The sequence below is a fragment of the Chiloscyllium plagiosum genome, chromosome 11 (assembly GCF_004010195.1).
Source record: "Chiloscyllium plagiosum isolate BGI_BamShark_2017 chromosome 11, ASM401019v2, whole genome shotgun sequence".
NCBI lineage: Eukaryota > Metazoa > Chordata > Chondrichthyes > Orectolobiformes > Hemiscylliidae > Chiloscyllium > Chiloscyllium plagiosum.
The window spans coordinates 49,190,252-49,213,882 of NC_057720.1; the positions used below are offsets into that span (position 1 = coordinate 49,190,252).

General features: G+C 39.4%; 1 protein-coding gene across 1 annotated transcript in view; it reads right to left on the reverse strand.

Moving 5' to 3' along the window:
- Positions 1-3,390: 3,390 nt before the first annotated feature.
- The window catches only part of LOC122554724, a 42,253-nt gene continuing 22,012 nt past the window's right edge, over positions 3,391-23,631 (reverse strand). Inside the window, exons 6-10 of the mRNA XM_043700100.1 lie at positions 22,333-22,542; positions 18,880-18,933; positions 18,162-18,242; positions 14,274-14,643; positions 3,391-3,881 (exon numbers count right to left, since the gene is read on the reverse strand). Coding sequence (XP_043556035.1) covers positions 3,722-3,881; positions 14,274-14,643; positions 18,162-18,242; positions 18,880-18,933; positions 22,333-22,542 — 875 coding nt within the window. The 3' untranslated portion in view covers positions 3,391-3,721. The remainder of the gene's footprint in view (positions 3,882-14,273; positions 14,644-18,161; positions 18,243-18,879; positions 18,934-22,332; positions 22,543-23,631) is intronic.

Genomic DNA, 23,631 nt, shown 5'->3' on the forward strand with positions numbered 1-23,631 from the left:
CATTGATCAGTGAGAAGGGTAATAGTAAAAGCATAGATATTGCAAAATCAATGGTTCTGTTGGAAGATACTACAGGAAGGAGAGGGTTGTTTGCAGTGATTGAGGAAGCACAAGTGTAACAGTCTTCTCAGATTGCTGAAAGGGAAGCTGAAAACGGTTTGGTGGTGGCATCACAAATGTCAAATAATTATAAACTGAACAGAAACTAGGAACAGTAGTGTGCTATTTAGCCCTCTGAGCCTGCTCTGCCATTCAGTATTATCACTGTTGATCCTCTATCTCAACACCATATTTCTGCTTTCTTGCCAACACCCTTTGATGCCTTTAATATCTAAAAATTTGTTAATCTCTTCCTTGAATATATTCAGTGAACCAGCCTTCTCTGGTAGTGCATTTTATCGAGATATCATCCTCTGAGTGAAGAAATGTTTCCTCACCTCAGTCCTAAATGACCTACCCCAAATCTTGACATGGTCACCTATGGTTCTAGACTCCCAAACTCTATGCGTCTAGTCTGTCTAACCTTGTTAGAATTTCATATATTTTAATCAAATATCAAATTCCTCTCATTCTTCTAAAATGTAGTGCATACAGACCTAGCCAAACCAATTCCCCTGACACGACAGTCCTCCCATCTCTAGTATCAGCCCAGAGAATCTCTGCTGCACACTGTTTATGGCAAAGATATATTAGAGTCGAGAGTGTGATGCTGGAAAAGCACAGCAGGTCAGGCAGCATCCGAGGAGCAGGAGAATCGACATTTTCAGCGTAAGCCCTTCATTAGGAATGAGGCTGGTGGACCAGAGGGGCTGAGAAATAAATGGGAGGGAAATGGGGCTGGGGGAAGGTAGCTGGGAATGTGATAGGTAGATGAAGGTGAGGGGGGGAAAGGTGATAGATCGGAGTGTGGATCAGATAATTGGAAAGGAAAACGGGCAGTTCAAGAGGGTGGTGCCGAGTTGGAGGCTTGGGGCTGGGATGAGGTGGGGTGAGGGGAAATGAGGCAATTGACGAAATCCACATTCATCCCATGTGGTTGCAGGGTCCCAAGGCTTAAGATGAGACGTTCTTCCTCCATGCGTCGGTTCATAAGGGTTGGGCGATGGCGGAGGCCCAGGACCTGCAAATTCTTGGCGGCTTGGGAGGGGGAGTTGGTGTTCAGCCAAGGGGCAGTGGGGCTGGTTGGTGCGGGTGTTTCAGAGATGTTCTCTGAAACGATCCGCAAGTTGGCGTCCAGTCACCCCAATGTAGAAGAGACCACATCGGGTGCAACAGATATAGTAGACGACGTGTGTGGAAGTACAGGTAAATTTCAGTCAGATGTGAAAGGATCTTTTGGAGCCTTGGACAGACGTGAGCGCGGGGAAGTATGGGCGTAGGTTTTGCACTTCTTGCTTTGGCAGAAGCAGGTGCTGGGAGTGGGGTGTGTGGATCTGACAAGGGAGTCGCGGAGGGAATGGTCTCTCTGAAATGCAGATAGAGGTGGGGAGGGAAATATATCCCTCGTGGTGGGGTCTATTTGTAGGTAGTGGAAGTGGTGGAGAATGATGAGATGTACCTGTACGTTGGTGGGGTGGAAGGTGAGGATGGGGGGGGGGGGGATTCCGTCCTTGTTGCAATTGGAGGTGTGGGAAGTGGAGAAGATGTGCTGAAGGGTATCACTGACCACATGGGAGGGAAAATTGCAGTCTTTGAAGAAGGAGGGCATCTGGGATGTTCTAAGGTGGAATTGGTCCTCATGGGAGCAGATGCAGAGGAGGCGAAGGATTTGGGAATAAGGGGTGGCATTTTTATAGGAGGCAGAGTGGGAGGTGTAGTCCAGGTAGTTGCAAGAGTTGGTGGGTTTGTAGTAATTGTCTGTGGTTAGTCAGTCACTGGAGATGGAGAGGTCCAGGAAGAGGAGGGAGGTGTCAGAGATGGTCCAGGTGAATTTGAGGTTGGGGTGCAAGTTATTGGTGAATTTGATGAACTGTTCAACCTCCTCGTGGGAGTATGAGATAACGCAGATACAGTCATCAATGTAGCGGAGGAAAAGATGGAGAATGGTGCCGGTGTAGCTGTGGAAAATGGACTGTTCCACGTACCCGACGAAGAAGCCTGCATAGCTGGGGCCCATGCGGATGACCCAGGTCATATCCTCTTTTAGGTAGGGAGACCAAAACTGCACACAGTACTCCAGGGGCAGCCTTACAAATAACTGCAGTAAGACATCCTTATTTCTGAACTCAAATCCTTTTGCAATTGAAGACATACTATGTGGAGGTTAGTGGGATGAAGCTGAGGTCAAAGAAAACCTTACCATGATTCTGGAAGAGAAGGAAAGAAGTGAAAGTGAAAGAAGTGAGAATTGGTACAGACATGCTAAGGATCCCGACAACCATGTTGAGGGAACATTAAAGTTTTCAGTTACATTGAAAGCGTTGGTCTGGGAAATGGTCAGAGCAGATATGACAGAGAGGTAGAAACCAGATGAAAAAAATAAAGTTTACACAGGAAGCAAATGCATTCTGGTAAACAAGTCAGTCTGTGGGCTTGCAGTGCATATTAGTCTACAGGCTAGTCTCAGAATGGAGATAAAATGATTGAAGGACACAAGGGAAGAGCTGGAGGAAATGGGCCATGAGAAGGTGAGGGAAATGCAAAAACAAAGCTGATGAAATCTTCCAGTTTGAGATGTGGGCAGGGAACAAGTCAAATAGTCATCAATTTACCAAAAAAAACAAGTGAGAGAGGGGACTTATGTAAGGCTGGTACAAAGAATATTTCACAGAGAGACTTAGGCGTTCAGGTACACAATTATTTGAAGTTTGCATTACATATAGATAGCTTAGCACATTTCCCTTCATTGCTCAGACCTCTGAGTATGAGTTGGGATGTTATGTTGAGGTTGGATAGGACGCTGATGAGGCCTCTTCTGGAGTACTATGTCCAGTTCTGTTCGTCTTGTTACAGGAAGGATATTATGAAGCTGGAAAGGGTTAAGAAGAGATTTACTAGGATGCTTCCGGGAATGGAATGTCTTGATTGGCTGGGACCTTTTACACTGGAATGTAGGAGGTTGAGGGGTGATCTTATAGAGGTTTATAAAATCGTGAGGGGTATAGAAAGGTAAATAGAGTGTATCTTTTCCCTAGAGTGGGGATTTCAAGACCAGAGACCAAATATTTATGGTAAGGGGATGAAGATTTAAAAATGACATAAGGGGTATTTTGTTGCTGCTATCAGAGGTGTCTTTAGTTAGATGCCTGCAAACACTTGTACATGATATTATAATTTTGGACAAAACTAAAATGTGAAATGTTAAATTAAACAAATGTATACATTTTAAAATTCTTATTTAACAGCAGTGTTCATTTGGTTCATGTAAACATTTCACATTACACACCACTATTATTTTTCTTGAAATGCAGGTTTTATTTTGAAGTACAGTAGCCACTCACTATAACTCTAATATATACATAATCTTTACTGATTCTCCAACATAAAGCCCATAAGATGCCTATTTCCCAACTCTCATCCAATTTGTACATGGAAGTCCTACAGATAGAGAGGGGCCACTGTACATTACTCATATTATAAACAACATTTCTGGAAATATTCATACAAAGCTAGTTACACATAAATTTAACAAGATAAACAGACTAAAAACAATAAGTTCCACTATTACATAGCTTTTTTTGAAAAAGAACCTACAAATCCCAGTGATTTTATTTTGTCTGCATCAGGATGAGGATTTCCGTAGTGATTCTCGCAGAAGCAGTTTTACCAAGTCCAAAACTACCTTGATGTTCTGAGGACCAAATCCATGTGTGATTAAATTATATGGATGCTCCTGCCACATAAAACTGTCCATGATTGTGTCAAGATCTTCAATCACCTTTCTGGAGAAAATAAAAGAATTTGGTAAGCCTACATGAAAACTTTGTAGGTTCTTTCACTATTGTTCCATTAGATCAACTTTTCTAAAATAAAAATCAAATTACAAACACTATTTCCTGGATAGAACAGTCCAAATGAAATCAATATCCTTCCAGTGTTTCAACTCAGGCAGTGATTTATCTGACATTGAAAACATTAAGTACAATAGGTAATAATAAACACTGAGCTTCACATGAAAAAGACGGATTTAATGCTTATGCTCATACGTTGTTAAAAAGTCAAAACAGAACCAACTGAAAAAACATGTAACAACAAGGAGGTTGTCTTTGTGTTGAACACCAGGAGATGGGAGAGATACGAAATGTAATATTTCATGTCAGTTTTTACTGTGGAGAAAGAAATGGAGTTTAGAGAATGCAGAGAAATAAACTTTAATGTTTTAAAAACAGTTCACATTGAGTAAGTATTAGAGAATATAAAGGTGGATAAATCTCCAGGACCTAATCTAATGTATTGCAGAACGTTGTTGGAAGTGAGAGAGGAAATTATGAGACCCCTTGCAGAAATATTTGCAACATCTAAAATTATGGGTGAAGTGCCTGATGACTGGAGGGTAGCTACTGTTGTACCTTTGTTTAAGAAAGGAAGGAAAGAACTGTGAAATGTTGACCTGTGAGTCTGATTTCGGTTGTGGGTAAATTGTTGGAGGTGATTATAAAAGATAGGAGTTATGAACATTTAGAAAGGCAAAAATTGATTTAGGATAGCATTTTTTGAGGAAGTTGCCTTAAAGATTAACGATAGCAGAGCAGTGGATGTTGTTTATCTGGATTTTAATAAAGCTTTCGACAAGGTTCAGCATGGCAGACAACTCAGTAAAGTTAGGTCAAATGGGATTCAGGATGAGTTTGCCAATTGGGTACATAATTGGCTTAATGGCAGGAGACAGATAGAAATGGCAGAGGGTTGGTTTTTGGCCTGGAGACTTGTGCCCAGCAGTGTTCCATTGGGATCAGTTCTGGGTCCTCTTTTGTTTGTCATTTGTATAAATGATTTGGACAAGAACATAGAAGGCACGGTTAGTAAGTTTGCTGACAACACCAAAATTGGTGGTGGCATTGCACACAGCGAAGAAGGTTTTCTCAGATTACAAAAGGGATCTTGATCAAATGGGTCAATGGGCTGAAAAATGGCAGATGGAGTTTAATCTGGATAAATGTGAGGTAGTGCATTTTTGTACAACAAACAAGGGCAGGACTTATACAATTAATGGTAGAGCCTTGGATATTGTTATAGAACAGGGGCACCTCGGAGTGCAAGTATTTAATTCTTTGAAGTTTGCATCACATATAGACAGGGTAGTTAAAAAGATGTTTGGCATGTTTGCCTTCACTGCTCAGTCCTTTTAAGTATAAGAATTGGGAAGTCATGTTGAGGTTGTACAGGACATTATTGAGATTGCTTCTGGAATACTGTGTCCAGTTCTGGTCGCCCAATTATGGAAATGATATCATCAAGCTGGAGAGGGTTCAGAAAAGATTTAACAGGATGTTGCTGGTTATGAAAGGTTTCAGTTATAAAGAAAGGCTGGATGGGCTGGGATGTTTTCCACTGGAGCATAGGAGGTTGAGAGATGATCTGATAGAAGTTTATAAAATAATGAGAGGAATAGATATTAATGGTAGTTGTCTTTCTCCTAGGATGGGGGATTTCAAGAGTAGGGGGCACATTTTTTAAAGGTGAGAGAAGAGAGATTTGAAAAAGACATGAGGCATTTTCTTTAATACAGAGGGTGGTTCACGTGTGGAATGAACTTGCTGAGAAAGTGGTGGATTCAGGTACAATTACAATGTTCAAAAGACATTTCGATAGATACATGAATAGGAAAGGTTTGGAAGATAATGGGCCACGAGCAGCAGGTGGGACTAGTTTAGTTTGGAATTATGTTTGGCATGGAGTGGTTGGAACGAAGGGTCTATTTCCATGCTGTATCACTCTATGACACATTTCATTAGTTTTAATTTTTGATATATCTATCTTCTGCACACAGTTGACATGACATGTAGATATTTATCAATTATTATTTGTCATCAACAAGTTGGATAAGTCCATAAGAATCTTTAATGGCAATGGGGTAAAGAAGTGAGTGAGGGATAATTAAACTGTGAAATATTATTAATGTTTCACCAAATCAAGTTTGATGGAAAGCTTAATGCATAATTTGTCTGTAGTCAAGCGTAGGTCAGGCATGTCAGTACAGGAGAATTAAACATTTGATTTTTGTTTTATAGAATCATACCGCACAGAGTAGGCCACTCAGCTACTGTGTCAAAGTCAGCTCTCAGAAAAATCAATCGAAATAGTTTCAATCCACTGCACTTACCTTACAGCCCTGGAGACATTTGCTTTTCAAGTATATAACCAATTCATTTTAGCAAGTTACCACTGAATCTGTGTCCATCCTTTCAAGCAGTGCATTTCAGATCATCATAACTTGCTTTACAAATGTAAATCACATTTCTAACCTTCCCAGTAGTAGACAAAATACTAGATGCTTTTACACAGAATGCTTTGACAGATCACTTAAGAAAATATCAATAGGATTAAAAAAAAGTCAAGATGAATTTATGAAAGAGAAATCATGTTTCACAAACCTCACTATTTTCAGGATGTAACTAGTAGAATAGATAAGGAAGAATGAGTGGATGTGGTCTATTATCGATTTCAGAAAGCTTTTACTGAGGTCACACATTATCTAGGAAACGCACACCAAATTTCAATAAACAAAAAACTTATAACAAACTGTATCTTCCAATATTTGGGAAAAACAAATTACCTAATGTGCAAACTTAAACTGTAAACACCCTTTTAATCCAAACATACAGATTAATTCACACATAGGATGGGCAAAGTGATGAGACAAACAGGCTTTTTTTTCCAGGAAATATCATGGATAAAAACTTTGATAAAAAGGCACAAAGTTGTGGATCAGAGTCCAAATAAAAAAATCGTGGAATGAGGTGACTTTCTCAGTTTTCCTTGTTTTTCGGTATTTTTATTTACTGTGGTGGACCTCAATTACATTGCCAGTCATTTAAGTCTTGGTTCAAGATAGCAGCTCTTCCCTTCCGCAAAGTCTTTAAGTGTTATTTCTTTTCCACTCACACTGAGAGGGAGCATTCTCACTTGCTGGCAGGCTGTTTTTAAAAAAGGTCCAAGACCCAACTGCTCTCTCCTCAGTTTTCTGACAAAAGTCCAACCAATCCACTGCCCATATCTAGATAATTACCTATTATTCCCAAAGACCACCTGGTGCCAGTATCTCTTGTAGAATTATCAAATTTTTAGTAATTGTAGACCATCCTGTTTTACTTTTTCTTATGAGTTGGGAACAAAACTTCTGTTTTCTGCTTTCACAAATTATTTTTTAATAAATATCACCCTTACACTGGCATGAATTCAGAATTAGTTGCCAGATAGAAAGCAAAGAGGAGGAATAAATGCATTTTTGTAGAGGGGAAGATGTTGCTAGTTTGATATGACAGGGATCAGGGCTTGGGCCTCACATATAAGTGACATATTAGTAAATGTTGAAGTACAAAGGGACGTTGGTCTCCTTCTATGCAAGTCATTGAATGCAACCATGCAGATGAATCTTGCAGACAAGGTATCATTATCAGCGCAATGATGTATTGTTGTAGCAATAAAGTGTCTAGGATAGACCACATCTGGAATAGTGCATGCAGTTTTGGTCTCCTCACCCAAAGAAAAGATATTGGATCAGCTGGAGTGACAGTTAGAGGCAATGAGGAATTTACAAGAGTTGGGGGTGTGATAAATGGCACTTATAGGAGGGAAGGAAAGCCGCAGATACAGTCAGATAGATGGGTTAACCCCAGGAAAGATAGGAGAGATAAACAGGTAGTGCATGAGTCTTCTGTGGCTATCCCCATTTCAAACAAGTATGCTGTTTTGGAACATGTAGGGGGTGATAGACTCTGAGGGTAATGTAGCATGAACAGCCAGGTTTCTGCTATTGAGAGACGCTCTAATGTAATGAGGGGTATGTCAGGTTCCAAGTGATCAATTATGATAGGGGACTCTCTAGTCAGAGGCACAGACAGACGTTTCTGAGGCCATCTGCGAAAAATCAGAATGATGTGTTGTATCCCCGGTGCTAGGATCATGAATGTCTCAGAGAGGGTGCAGAATGTTCTCAAAGGGGAGAGGGGCCAGCAGGAAGTCATTGTACACATTGGAACCAACAACATAGGAAGGGAAAAGGATGAAGTTAGGCAAGAATTTAAAAAGGAGGTCTTCGAGGGTAGTAATATTTGGATTACCCCTGGTGCTATGAGCTAGTGAGGGTAGAAATAGGAGGATAGAACAGATAAATGCGTGGCTGAGGAGCTGATGCATGGGAAAAAGGTTCACATTTTTGAATCACTGGAATTTCTTCTGGGGTGGAAGTGCCCTTTACAAAAAGGATGGATTGCACCCAAATTGGAAGGGGACTAATATACTGGCAGGGAGATTTGCTACAGTTGCTCGGGAGGATTTAAACTAGTGGGGGGGAGAGACGACTCAGGGAGACAGTGAGGAAAGAGATCAATATGAGACTTGTACAGTTGGGAAAAGGAGCAAGTCAAGCAGTCAGGACAGGTAGGGACAAAGCGGAGAACAAGGTAGGATTGATAAATTAAACTGCATTTACTTCAAAGCAAGCGGCCTAACAGGGAAGGCAGATGAACTCAGGGTGTGGTTAGGAACATGGGACTGGGATGTCATGGCAATTACAGAGACATGGCTCAGAGATGGACAGGGCTGGCAGTTTAATGTTCCAGGATACAAATGCTACAGGAAGGATAGAAAAGGAGGCAGGAGAGGAGGGGGAGTGATGTTTTTAGCAAGGGATAGCATTACAGCTGTACTGAGGGAGGATTTTACTGGAAATACAGACAGAGAAGTTATTTGGATGGAACTGATAAATAAGAAAGGGATGATCATCTTACTGGGGTTATATTATACATGCCTAATTGTCAGCGGGGAATTGAGAAACAAATTTGTAGAGAGATTTCAGTTACCTGGAAGAATAATAGGGTGGTTATGGTAGGGGATTGCAGCTTTCCAAACATAGACTGGGACTGCCATAGTGTTAGATGGAGAGGAATTCGTTAAGTATGTGCAAGAAAATTTTCTGATTCAGTATGTGGATGTACCTACTAGAGCAAGTGCAAAACTTGACCTACTCTTGGGAAATAAGGCAATGCAGGTGACTGAGGTGTCAGTGGGGAGCACTTTGAGGCCAGCGACCATAATTCTATTAGTTGTAAAATAATGATGGAAAAAGACAGACCAGATCTAAAATTTGAAGTTCTGAATTGGAGGAAGGCTAATTTTGACAGAATTAGGCAAGAGCTTTCAAAAGCTGATTGTGGGCAAATGTTTGCAGGTAAAAGGACGGCTGGAAAAATGGGAAGCCTTCAGAAATGAGATAACAAGAGTCCAGAGAAAGTATATTCCTGTCAGGGTGAAAGGGAAGGCTGGTAGGTATAGGGAATGCTGGATGACTAAAGAAATTGAGGGTTTGTTTAAGAAATCATGTCTCATGAACTTGATTGAGTTTTTTTGAAAAAGAAACAAAGAGAACTGATGAGGGCAGAGTGGTAGATGTGATCTAGAATGACTTCAGTAAGGCGTTCAACAAGGTTTCCCATAGGAGACTGATTAGCAAGGTTAGATTACATGGGATGCAGAAGTGGCTCCAAGGTAGAAGACAGAGGGTGGTGGTGGAGGGTTGTTTTTCAGACTGGAGGCCTGTGACCAGTGGAGTGCCACAAGGATCGGTGCTGGGTCCACTACTTTTTGTCATTTACATAAATGATTTGGATGTGAACATAGGAAGTATAGTTAGTAAGGTTGCAGATGACACGAAAATTAAAAGGTGTAATGGACAGCGAAGAAAGTTACTTCAGAATACAATGGGATCTTGATCAGATGGGCCAACAGGCTGAGTGGCAGATGGAGTTTAATTTAAATAAATGCGAGGTGTGGCATTTTGGAAAAGCAAATCTTAGCAGGACTTATACACTTAATGGTAAGGCCCTTGGGAATGCTGCTCAACAGAGACCTCGTAGTCCAAGTTCACAGTTCCCTGAAAGTAGTCGGAGGTAGATAGGATAGTGAAGAAGGCGTTTGGTATGCTTTCTTTTATTGGTCAGAGTGTTGAGTATAGGAGTTGGGAGGTCATATTGCGGCTGTACAGGACATTGGTTAGGCCACTGTTCGAATATTGCATGCAATTCTTTTCTCCTTTCTATCAGAAGGATGTTGTAGGATGTTGCCAGGATTGGAGGATTTGAGTTATAGGGAGAGGTTGAGTAGGCTGGGGCTGTTTTCCCTGGAATGTCGGAGACTGAGGGGTGACCTTAAAAAGGTTTATAAAGTCATGAGGGGCATGGATAGGATAAATAAACAGGATAAAAGGCATCCGGATAGGAAGGGTTTTGAGGGATATGAGCCAATTGCTGGCAAATGGGACTAGATTAGGTTAGAATATCTGGTCAACACGGACAAGTTGGATCGAAGGGTCTGTTTCCGTGCTGTAAATCTCTATGACTCTATATACTTGCAACAGACAGAGTTCAGTGAAGGTTCACCAGGATGTAATGACAGGTTGTACAAAAAGAGACTCGGTCAAATGAGCCTGTATTCATTACAGTTTAGAAGAATGAGAGTGGGATCATTTTGCAATGTATACAATTCTGACAAGCTGCAGAGATGATATTTCTCCAATCTGGGGTGAGGTAGCAGGGAGCAGGGGTCTGTGTCTCAAGATACAGGGAATTACATTTAGAATTGAGATAAGAAATTTTGTCACTGAGGTTTGAGAGCCTTTGGAATTCTTTTACCATAAAAAGGTAGTGGAAGTCAAATAAAATGATAACATTTCAGAAAGATAGATAAGATTTTTGGACACATGGCACGAGTATAATATTGAAGTAGAGGATCAGCCATGTTCATGTTGAATAATGCTGCAGGCTTGATGGGTCAAATAGGTTAATCTTACTCCTACTTTCTATGTTTCAATCCCATATTCATCTATCAGACTTTAACGATGGGTTCTCTTTCCTTGTTTCTTTATGTCGTCCCTTTACACTTAGATTATGTCACAACTACTTCTACTATAGCAATGTAATCCAAACTTCCCCATACATATTCATGTTTGCCTATTAATCTTAGATCCAAGATAATTTAATCTCCTTTTTATTTCATTTTGATGGCCTCTAGCCGTGACTTTATTTCCCTTTCCTTCCCATCACCTAGCAATTTTATCTTTGGTATACCATTACCCCACTGCATTTCTATTTTCATGCCAAGCATTAATTAACCATTAATTAACTTTCCTCTTTATATATTTAAAGAGCTCTCATTGTCAATTGTTATATTCCTCACTAGTTTGCCCTCACAGTTTATTTTCCTTTGTTCAGAGTTGCTCATGTGACATTATTGAAGTTTTAATCTGTGAAATATTAGCAGTGCTGTCCTAATTTTCTGTTTGCAATGCTCCTGAAGTAAGTCACAATGATACACATGAAAAGTAGACATCAGGTCACTCACTGCATAAAATTATGTGACAAAGATTGCCTTATGCGAATACTTTTAGTTCAGGAGGATTGGTAAAACATTTAAACGATGTCCTAAACGTACCAGAAAAACTAAAACCTGTGAAAATGCAATCAAGATAGTATTACTTTGTATTTGAATTTAATAGTAAAGCTGTGACACCTGTTCAAATCTCAGTTAAAATCATTCCCACCTAAATATGTCAGTGTTTTCTCCCACTAAGTACACATCTACTTCAAAAAAATGCTCTGATGAGATGTTATAAAAATCTAGTCATTGATCAGAAGTTGACAAAAACTATTCCAGGTTTGACCTTTTTTTGTATAAAAAAAATATCAAACTAACATATCAACAAAGGAAAAACAATACCCTTTGTGTTTTTATTACCCAGCATCAACATTGGGAAATAAGAATCATTTGGCTAGATTAAGTGCACAATGCTCTCCACTCAGCACAGAATAAAATACTCCAAATGCACCAATATGAATTTTTCGGCTTTTCATATTAGCCATCTTTAAAAACTGAGAGGTGAGATTGCAAACTGCGTGTTATAAGACAGTTATATCCTGTGGTTAGTTATTCTTGTACCGTAGAGATAGTCACTCAGTAAAGCCCTAACAAAAACTAGTGTTTAGAATATATCTAGCTAAATTCCATATTTCTACCTAATTCAGTGGCTGTTCTTCCTTTAGCCAAATTATTTGCCAAATATTTATAAAAATATGTGAAAATAAACAGAAACATAATTTCTGAATGACATTGATGTATAATGTGGACGGCACGGTGGCACAGTGGTGAGCACTGCTGCCTCACAGCGCCAGAGACCCGGGTTCAATTCCTGCCTCAGGCAACTGACTGTGTGGAGTTTGCACGTTCTCCCCGTGTCTGCGTGGGTTTCCTCCGGCTGCTCCGGTTTCCTCCCACAGTCACAAAGATGTGCAGGGTCAGGTGAATTGGCCATACTAAATTGCCCGTAGTGTTAGGTAAGGGGTAAATGTAGGGGTATGGGTGGGTTTCGCTTCGGCGGGTCGGTGTGGACTTGTTGGGCCGAAGGGCCTGTTTCCACACTGTAATGTAATGTAATGTAATCTAATGTAATCTAATCTAATCTAATCCCTTACAAAATTGAGGAAGACACGATAAATATTTGATGAGTGGCACATTTGAATCAACAACTTGCCTTTCTCATATTAGATATTTGTTGGATTGTATGTGAGGGAATTTTAAGAGAGGAAGCTGCTATTTAGAGTCATAGAGATGTACAGCATGGAAACAGAGCCTTCGGCCCAACCTGTCCATACCGACCAGATATCCTAACCCAATCTAGTCCCGCCTGCCGGCACCTGGCCTATATCCCTCCAAACCCTTCTTATTCATATACCCATCCAAATGCCTCTTAAATAATGCAATTGTACCAGTCTCCACCACTTCCTCTGGCAGCTCATTCCATACACGTATCACCATCTGCGTAAAAAAGTTGCCCCGGGTCTCTTTTATATCTTTCCCCTCGCACCTTAAATCTATGCCCTCTAGTTCCCGACCCCAGGGAAAAGACTTTGCCTATTTATCCTATCCATGCCCTTCATAATTTTGTAAACCTCTATAAGGTCACCCCTCAGCCTCCGACGCTCCAGGGAAAACAGCCCCAGCCTGTTCAGCCTCTCCCTATAGCTCAAATCTTCCAACCCTAGCAACATCTTGTAAATCTTTTCTGAACCCTTTCAAGTTTCACAACACCTGCTACTATTTCTCTAATCAGATAGTTCAGAATTGATCTGAACCAATCACAATGTACACATGCAACCAGGTCAAAAAGTACAAACAAAAATGTTCCAAAATAAATACTCAATTTGTACTCAAAATAAGAAAAGGTAATCCATCACTTCAATAAAATTAAAAATTGTTCACTTGAAGTAATTTTAAATAGGACAGTAGGATGCCTGAATTGCTTCAATCATTTGAAGGAAGCAAGAAAATGGGTTCAGACACCCCAATAAATCAGCTTTGTGGAGACTAAAGTTTCAACTGAAAGCAACCATGCAGAAATTGGTTTGTTTTCATTAATAAAACAAATCTGATGTTAAATATAATTAGAACATCTTTTTTGTTCCATCACGCAAAATACCATGTAACTCAGTTGTCCCAATCTATTTTGCATGCGGTATACAGAAAATACGTTATTTTTAAAATTACACTACTGTAAACTGCACACAATAACTCAATATTTCATTTGCTCATAGTATATTAACTTGTGCTTTGTTTATGAATTATAAAAGATTACTTTACAAGTAAAAGTATAAGAAATACCTGGTTGTGATTAAATAGATTAAAGTGAATAGTTTTAAAGGGCTTTTCATCTTTACAACATATTTCAGATAAAGCTCAAATTAAAAATGTTAAACTTGTGCATTTAGTCACTTGTATGTAAAAATTATAATAATCTCAAACAATATTTTTCATTGTTTTGATTGTGTGAAGGCTTAGACATCTGTTAGGTGCTATCAATGCGAATCTTTCAGCACTTTGCATGAATGGAAAGGGAAACAAAAGACGGACTTCCAATTCTTCACCTGCCATCAACAATATGCTCTCCCATTTTCCTACTAGGGAATTAGCTATATATGATAAAACTCACCTCCTGAGTGAATTAAAAAGTCAGCCAAGCTTGGGATTCATACTCAGGTCTTCTTGTGATGGTCCAACATTGAACTCACATTAGCTAATTACCTTGAGTTGTTCTCAATTAAATACAGAGATTTGCCACTTGCCTTGCTGCATATATTTCTGAAGCTGCAGCGTGTTCTGCTATCGTGCTGGCACATTCATCGACAGGAAAGTACCCAAGGTTGAGTTGATGAAAATTTTCAGTCAGTGTTTTTGCTTCTCCCTCACAGAGTCGAGTAAATGATGTGTGCAGAGTCCGGTCATAACCAGTCACAGGCAGATCCAGAAGCTGGCGAATGTCAAAACGGTTATCTCTCCTTAGCCTTAGGTAGCTTTTAATGACTGTTTTAGACATTTTCTCAGGAGGGATAATACGTCTTCTAATCTCCCCCTTTGTGACAGGATATTTAACTTTTCTCTTTTTGTCATCTGCCGAGGGGAGCAAAGCGGGTACATGGGCAACAACAATTTGTTCTGCAATAAAAAAACAAGCAATTATGTTAAGCATTTTCTGATTTTCAACAAACAAGCAGAAAACTGCACCTAATTAAGATGGGGTCCTGAAATCCACTTTTACATATCTTTGAACTTAGCAATCCTAGATACTCATGGAATGAATGAAAATTTGAATCAGTGTGGAAATGCTGGAAAACACACATGTCCAAAATACACTGTGGTGACTTCGTCTCATTAAAATATGAGCGAAGCTCAAGAGGAGTAAAGTTCCAATGTTATGGATCTTTACCTTATATTCTGATTGTTGAAACATATTAATATTACACACAACCATCTATCTCATCCAATCAAAATTTATGCTATTATATTTGACTTGGAAAGGAAAAGGTCATTAACAGAGATTTGTTTTAATGATTTCCCCTGTATCTTCCTGTAAGTGTCAGTATTTAATTCAGTATTAATAAAGCAATTTTAAACAGCGTTGGTAATCTACAAAAATTAGATACTTTAAAATGAAATTCAATTATGCTAATTGACCTGTGTAAACACTTCAACGTTTTTTTTAAATCCATTTGTGGAATGTGGGCATCGCTGGCTGACCAGCATTTATTGCCCGTCCCTAGTTGCCCTTGAGAAGGTGGTGGTGGCTGCCTTCTTGAACTGCTGCAGTCCACCTGCTGTGGGTTGACTCATAATACCGTTAGGGAGGGATTTCCAGGATTTGGACCAAGCGGCAGTGAAGGAACACTGATATAGTTCCAAGTTAGGATTGTGAGTGCCTTGGAGGGGAGCTTGAATGTGTTGTTGCTCCCATGTATCTGCTGTCCTAGCCCTTCAAGATGGAGGTGGTCATGGGTTTGGAAGGTACTGTCTGACGATCTTTGGTGAATTTCTGCAGCACATCTTGTAGATGGTACACAGTGCTACTACTGAGCATCGGTGGTGGAAGGAGAGGATGCTTGTGGATGTAGTGCCAATCAAGCAGGCTGCTTTATCCTGGATGGTGTCAGGCTTCTTGAGTGCTGTTGGGGCTGCATTCATCCATGCAATTGGGGAGAATTCCTTCATACCCCTGACTTGTGCCTTGTACCTGATGGTGGACAGGCTTTCAGAGTCAGGAGGTGAGTTACTTGTTGCAGTATTCCTAGCCTCTGACCTGCTTTTATAGCCACTTTGTTTATCTGGTGAGTCCAGTTGAGTTTCTGGTCAATGATAACACCCAGGAAATTGACAGTGGGGGATCCAGGGATGGTAACACCATTGAATGGCAAACGACGGTGGTTAGATTGTCTCAGCGTGGTGTTTGTGTGGCATGAATGTTACTTGCCACATCTCAACCCAAGCCTGGATATTGTCCAGATCTTGTTGCATTTGAACATGGACAGTTTCAGTTTCTGAGGAGTTGCAAACGGTGCTGAACTTTGTGCAATCAACAGCGAACATTCCCACTTCTGACCTTAGGATAGAGGGAAAGTCATTGATGAAGGAGCTGAAAATGAGGCTGGCAAAATAATAATAAGAAACCTGGAAATAGCAGAGGACTTGAATAAATACAAGGCATCAGTCTTCACAGCAAAAGACTCGAATAGCATTTCACAGGCAAAAGGTTAAGAGGAAATAAATACAATACCTATCACTAGAGAAGAAGTGTTAGGGAAACTAAAGGTGCTAAAGATGGATAACTCCCCTGGACCTGATGGCATGTATCCTAGTATATTAAAGAAAGTAGCTACAGAGATAGTGGATGCATTGGGAGTTACCATATAGGAATCCTTACAATTCTGGAAAAGTCCCAGAGGATTGTAAAACTGAAAATGTAATATTTTTATTTAAAACGGGAAGGAAACAAAACAGGTAATTATAGGCCAGTTAGTTTAATGTCTGTTATTGGGAAAATGTTAGAATCTATTATAAAGTATGTAATAACACTACAGAGAGACATAACATGATCACAGTCAGCATGGCTTCATGAAGGGTTTCCTTCATTTGTCACACTTTACAAATTTTCTTGAATTCTTTGAGGAGGTAACAAGCAGGATAAAGGGAAAGCGGTAGATGCAATATATATCGATTTTCAGAAGGGGCTTGATAAGGTATCACACATGAGACTACTTACTACAATAACAGCCCATGGTTCAGAGAATAATAGGAAAGGCTATTGGAATGTTTATTTCAAAGGAAATAAATTATGAATGTAGAAAGATTTTGTTAAAAGCATACAAAACACCAATCAGACTATAACTGTAATACTGTGTACAGTTTATAGGCCCTTATCTGAGGTAAGATATATCAGCGTCAGATGTGGTTCAGAGAAGATGCATGAGACTGATCCCAGGTATGGAGGGATAGTCTTATGAGGAGAGGTTGAATAAATTGGGCCTGTACTCACTGAAGTATAGAAGAATGAGAGATTACCATATTGACGATTCTTAGGGGAGTTTACAAAGTAGATGCAGAAAGGGTGTTTTCCCTTGTGGGAGAGTCTAGGACCAGAGGGCAAAATCTCAAAATACTGGTTTGCACATTTTACCCAGAGATGAGAAGGAATTTCTTCTCTGAAGAGGATAACGAATCTGTGGAATTCTTTTCCCAGTGGAGGGTTGAGGCCAGGTAATTAAACACATACAAGGCTGAGATAGACAGATTTTTAATCAGTTAGCGAATCAAGGATAATGGGGGAAAAATGGAGATGAAAATTATCACATGAGCCATGCTTGCACTGAATGGCAGAGAAGATTCAATGGGCTCAATGGCCTCCTTCTGCTCCTGCACCTTGTGGTCTTATTTTGAATTTGACATAAATTTTACTTCGGATAAAAGAACTGTATCAAACATAAATAAATAATGATGAACCAATTACATTTTCTTGGGAAACTAGGTTTACCAAGTACATCAAGTGCAAAGAGATCCACTAAAGGTAAATTTTCACCTCACTACTCAGCCTTATATTTTTACCAATATCATGTTTATTACTGCTAATACAATCTCAACCCTCCTTCCTAAATGGATTTACATACAAAACTTTAACAAAATAAACCTAAAATATGTGGGTGGCACAGTGGTTAGCACTGCTGCCTCACAGCGCCGGAGACCTGGGTTCAATTCCCGCCTCAGGCGACTGACTGTGTGGAGTTTGCACGTTCTCCCCGTGTCTGTGTGGGTTTCCTCCGGGTGCTCCGGTTTCCTCCCACAGTCCAAAGATATGCAGGTCAGGTGAATTGGCCATGCTAAATTGCCCGTAGTGTAAGGTAAGGGGTAAATGTAGGGGTATGGGTGGGTTGCGCTTCGGCGGGTCGGTGTGGACTTGTTGGGTCGAAGGGCCTGTTTCCACACTGTAATGTAATCTAATCTAATCATATATTTGTAAAAATTGCACATAACATTGTAAAAAGCAATTACTTTAAGATAACTTGATAGAATTCTGATTTTACAAAATTTTTGAAAGTAGCAAAACATTATAAGGTTGCCATAAACTAACTCAATATTATTAAATTTGAAACTTCCTAATTGGGTGATTTTTAGGAAATAAATTGTACCTTCATCCATTGCTGCTGCATTAAGCAGATTACAAGATGGATATGGATTCACAATCATTAATTCTGGTCCTGAATCTGAAACTTAAATTTACAATAGTTAAAAACTAATGTAAGGAAATTGTTTTCTTAAAATATTCGCATTTTCTATCAAAATATTGCTATAATAACATAAAACCCGTTAAATGTGGGTACACTCTTCCTTTTCTAACCAATACTCAGAAACTAGAGTACTGAAAAGGACCGTAAGCAAAGTAATGTGGTTCAGATTCTATCCGACCTTTTTGTTTACATCAAAAGATCTACTAATGTATAGGTCTAAAATTATACTTTGTAATAGGAGCATTTTAAAAAATGTCTTTATGGGATATCACCATTTGTTACCCATCCTTAATTGCTACTGAACCCAGTTGTTGGCTAGGCCATTTCAGAGACTGGTTAGGAGTTAACCACATTACTAAGGGTCTGGAGTCACATGTGAGCCAAAAGGATAATAGATTTTTATCTTGAAAGAACATTAATGTGAACCAAATGGCACTTGAAATGTGATGTAATGTAGGAAAGGTGGCAACCAATTTGAACATTGTAAAGTCTCACAAACAACATTAAAATGTCGACCATATTAACCAGGATAGTGGGGAGAATGCAGTAATTCAATCAATTTATTTGTGAAAACAAATCTTGCAATTGAAGATGCGTTTTATTTTTAAAAATTAGATACCTTCTGTTATTCTGTCTTCCATATCTTGCTCACTTTTGCTCCTTTCCAGCGCTGCTGTCATAAGGAATACTGTTATCAGAAAAACTGCCATCTCGAATATTTAACTTTAACCTGAAAAGTTTTTTTTTATATAAAGGTATCAAATGCTTTACTGAATTTATACAATTTTTCAACCAGGCTATTCATGAGGAAAGAGTGAAATAGATTTATTTTGGGATTGAGATTAACTCAAACCTTGTTAGAGATATCATTTGGATTTCAATGATCTAAGGCAAGAGTACAATTTAATAAATCTGCAGTTCTTTTAAAATTCCTTTAAGGCAGGAAGTTTAATTTTTCCTTTCAGAGCCTCATTCAGCCAGAATGCTCAGAGGCGTTTGTGTCTACAATTGTGTGAAAAATGGCCAGGATTGATTGAGGTTTCACATTGGGAAAATTAAAAAAAAATCAGCCCTGTAGTTCTCAAGTTATGATCTACAAAACATCTCGCTAGAAGTAGTACTTGTAATATGACATTACACAAGAAAACTATCTGCAAGGAAACAGTAGAATATTTAAATTATTAATACAACAACTGCTTCAGTAGGGAGGTTTTGCTAAAACTACACAAGGCATGAATCAGTCCACAGCTGAAATACTGTTGAAAACAATTTTTGGATCCTTATCTAAGGAAAGATATTCTGATGGAGGCAGTTCAGAGGACAATCACAGGTATAGAGCGAATGTCTTATGGGAAGGGGTGAGAAGGTTGAGTCTGTATTCATTGAAATTTAGAAGAATGAGAGGCAACTGCATTGAAATATACAAGATTTTCAGAGGACTTTACAGGGTGAATACAAAGATTGTTTCCCCTTGTGGGCGTGTCTTGGAACAGGGGGCGTAATCTCAGAACATTTAAGATAGTGACGAGGAGGAATTTCATCTCTCAGAGAATTATGAGTCTGTGGATTTCTTCACCACAGAGAGCTGTTTGAAGCTAGGTCATTCAGTTTATTCAAAGCTATGAAAGACAGATTTTTAATCAGTAAGAAATCAAGGTTTATGGGAAAACATCAGGAAATGGAGTTATCAGATCAACCACAATTTCACCGAATAGCAGACAGGCTTCTTGGGCCGAATGGTCTACTTCTGCTTCTATATTTTATGGTTTCAATGCAATACCAGAGGCAACAAGCCCACAGAGTTTCAGGATTTATACTGGATCAGTCAATCTGATGATCTGAAGTGAGATCAGCACAGAGACCTGGGATTCTTTCTCCACTCCCCACAAACCTTGCAAGTCGATGCCCAAATATTCCAACTTCGTACAGAATTGTGTAGCTCTTAACAAACGAAACCAAAACCCAGCAGTACTCCCATTCAACACTGGGCATCTCTCAGATGTCAATTTCTCTTACCAACATGTAACGAGGTTCAGATAAGTAGGTTTGCAATTAGAGATAATGAAAGGACACAGCAGATCAAGTAAATAGAATAGTTAATGTTAAGAGTACTTCAAATAACTTATTCAGGAAACTGAATAAGTAGTGATTTTTTTTGCTTCACCTACAGAAACCAAGTTGCTCTCTGACTCTTGACCTTTTGAAAACTGATCTTGTCTTCCCTCTGCGGTCCAATTCAGTAGTGTTTCCATCTTTATTGCTCTGTTTCTAGACCATAACATGGGGTCAATTCACCCAGCCAGTGAATGACAGGATTCGTGAGAAGGTTTGGAGAACTGTTTGCAATTAGTAGTGAGGAAATTCCTGACATCAAGAACTAAAAATCCCATTTTGCAACCAAGTGTTGAATGACAAGACAGAATTCTTGCTAGGGAGTGGTGGGAAGCCTTTTTGCATGTGTAAGCCTGAATTTACATTCTCGTTATTACATCATCTCACCTCACTGACATGCAGTTTCCCATTCTCCCAACCAAGAATACACATTACACTGTGGAAATTCCAGACAATGAAAGTGAGTGTGGAAACCTGGTGACTCCAAGGGCGGCACAGTGGCTCAGTGGTTAGTACTGCTTCCTCACAGCACCAGGGACCCAGGTACGATTCCAGCCTTGGGCGACTGTCTGTGTGGAGTTTGCACATTCTCCCTGTGTCTGCGTGGGTTTTCTCCGGGTACTCTGGTTTCCTCGCACAATCCAAAGATGTGCAGGTCAGGTGAATTGGTCATGCTAAATTGCCCATAGTATTAGGTGCATTAGTCAGAGGGAAAATGGGTCTGGGTGGGTTACTCTTCAGAGGGTCGGTGTGGACTTGTTGGGCCGAAGGGCCTGTTTCCACACTGTAGGGAATCTAATCTAAAAACCACCTGCTCTTCTGGCCATCTATCTTTAACACTAAGCACCAACATCTCAGGGCATCTCCATGGGCAGCAACTGCACACACCTTCTGTCCACCTGGCTTTGTAAAGCAGGGTACCAATTTCTCATTATCACATTGATGAGGCCCCTTCTGGAATACTGTCAGTTCAGGATGCCCAGTTACAGAAAGGATATTAGCAAGCTAGAGAGGGTTCACAAAAGATTTACCAGGATGTTGCTGGGTATGGAAGGTTTCATTTATAAAGAAAGGTTGGGACTTTTTTTCACTAGAGTGAAGGACCTTGAGAGATGATCTGATAGAAGTTTATAAAATAATGAGAGGTATGGACAGAGTGAACAGTAGTTGTCTTTTTTCTAGAATGAGGATTTCAAGACTCGGGGGCACATTTTTTTTTTAAGGTGAGAGGAAAGGGATTTAAAAAAGACATAAGAGACAAAATCTTTGCATAGAGGGTGGTTTGCGTGTGAAATGAACTTTCTGAGAAAGTGGTGGATGTGGGTACAATTACAATGTTAAAAGACATTTGCATAGATACATGAATAGGAAAGGTTTGGAGGGATATGGGCCAGGAGCTGACAGGTGGGATTAATTTAATTTGGGATTATGTTCAGCGGGTTGGACTGAAGGATCTGTTTCCTCGCTATATGACACTGACAGAAGAGTGCACTACAACTACATAACTGCCAGCATTTGAATGGGTGCATGGCTAGACATTAAAAATGGTGACAGTGCCAAGAACCTTGGAAGATCCCAGCAATGTACTTCTGCCTGTGGAGAGTGGGAAAATGCGACGAGAACCATTGGGTGCGGGACATAGGTGATCAAGAAAGATTGGGTTAGCAGACAAACTCACTTGTGGTCATGGAGAGAAATTTGCCAAAAGTGACACTTAGCTAATTTCTGATAAAACTTAGCCCATAACATACGACTAGTATTTGTTCCGCAAATTACTGTAATAACAGTGCATTTTGAAGTAATGCTTGTTTAAAGCTATGGCATGTAGTGTGCAACTTCGAAGTCAAAGACACTCCAAACAGAATTTTATTTTGTCTGCAACTTTCATGCATGAGAAAATTTGTACTGTACATTAAAGAGAGAATGGTTAGAAATCATAAAAATGAGAAGGCTCACTCACTTCCCAATATTTCAAGTGTTGCCGAAACTGCGGCCCATCCACCAGCACTAAAATACAACCTTGCATTAGTTTGGATTCCAGAATCAAGTAACAAGTCTTCTTTTCCACTAAGATTCTCCGTCAAAACTTCGACATCAGATTCATTTGCTAAACGAACGTTAGAGAAGATTTCATCCACTACATCAGCTTTCAAAATAGCGTGCAAGAATTCTGGCAATAAAAGAAGTAACGCATTGTTAGGGCTTTTCTTTTTACATTATTCACCATATTGATTACAAATCAAAGAATTTTTAAATCTATGGTTGACACTAACTATTTACCAGAATTTTCAATTTTCAACCGCAATGCTATTCTACATAGTAGACTTCAGAGCTTCATATTAGTTTAAAAATGTAAAAGTTCCCCTGATTCCTCTTCAAAATGATAAGTTGTGGCCTCTGACAAAAAAATAGCCAAACTGAAGCAAATGTTGCCATAATCCCAGAGGACCACACGTTGCTCTCATCAGAGAGATTGAACTGGTGGCACATTTAACTTAAGGGTTACTACACTTCCGGTAATAGTCAAGATTGGGAAGGCAGGACCCGCTGATGACCTCAGCCTAGTTTGGAACTGAACTGTTGGCATCACAAACCAAACATCCAGTCAACTGAGCTAACTGAGTTCTACAGTATAATTATGAATAGAATGTGGAAAACTACATTATTTCAAATTTTAACTGGTATTTTAAGTTTCAAATTAAAAATTGGTCACATGGTTTACAGCATTTACACTCAAGAAATTTAGGAATCAGAGTGATATAAGGGTTCAATTGCACATTAGTTTGTATAAACGCATGATGGACTGTCTTAATCTGTGCTGAATTGAGCACATTCAATGCAAATTAAGACTTTGAAATGTTTCTTGATTTAACTGTACATATATCTATTGGAAATTAAGTCCATTTATTTCATTATGCTATTTCTTTCTGACTGTAGTTTAGTTTTCTAGATGAGACCTTAATTTAAAATAATGGTTCAGTTATTCCATACAGGTGCCAGGTAATGGGTGATAAACGCTGGCCTAGCCAGTAGCACCTACATCACCTGACTAGTTAAAAAAAAGTGGCAGAAATTGAGTATTGAGTTCTCTTTTCCTCTTCAGTTATTTTCCAATATAAAACAAAAGGTAAAATTGTGCACTTTCACCAGACCTACCATTTTACATCAGCTAGGAATGAATATTTATAACTGTGACGGTATAAATATCTAACCCTACTGACAGTCTAAATTTCCCAATTAGCATGTAATCAATGTTGCA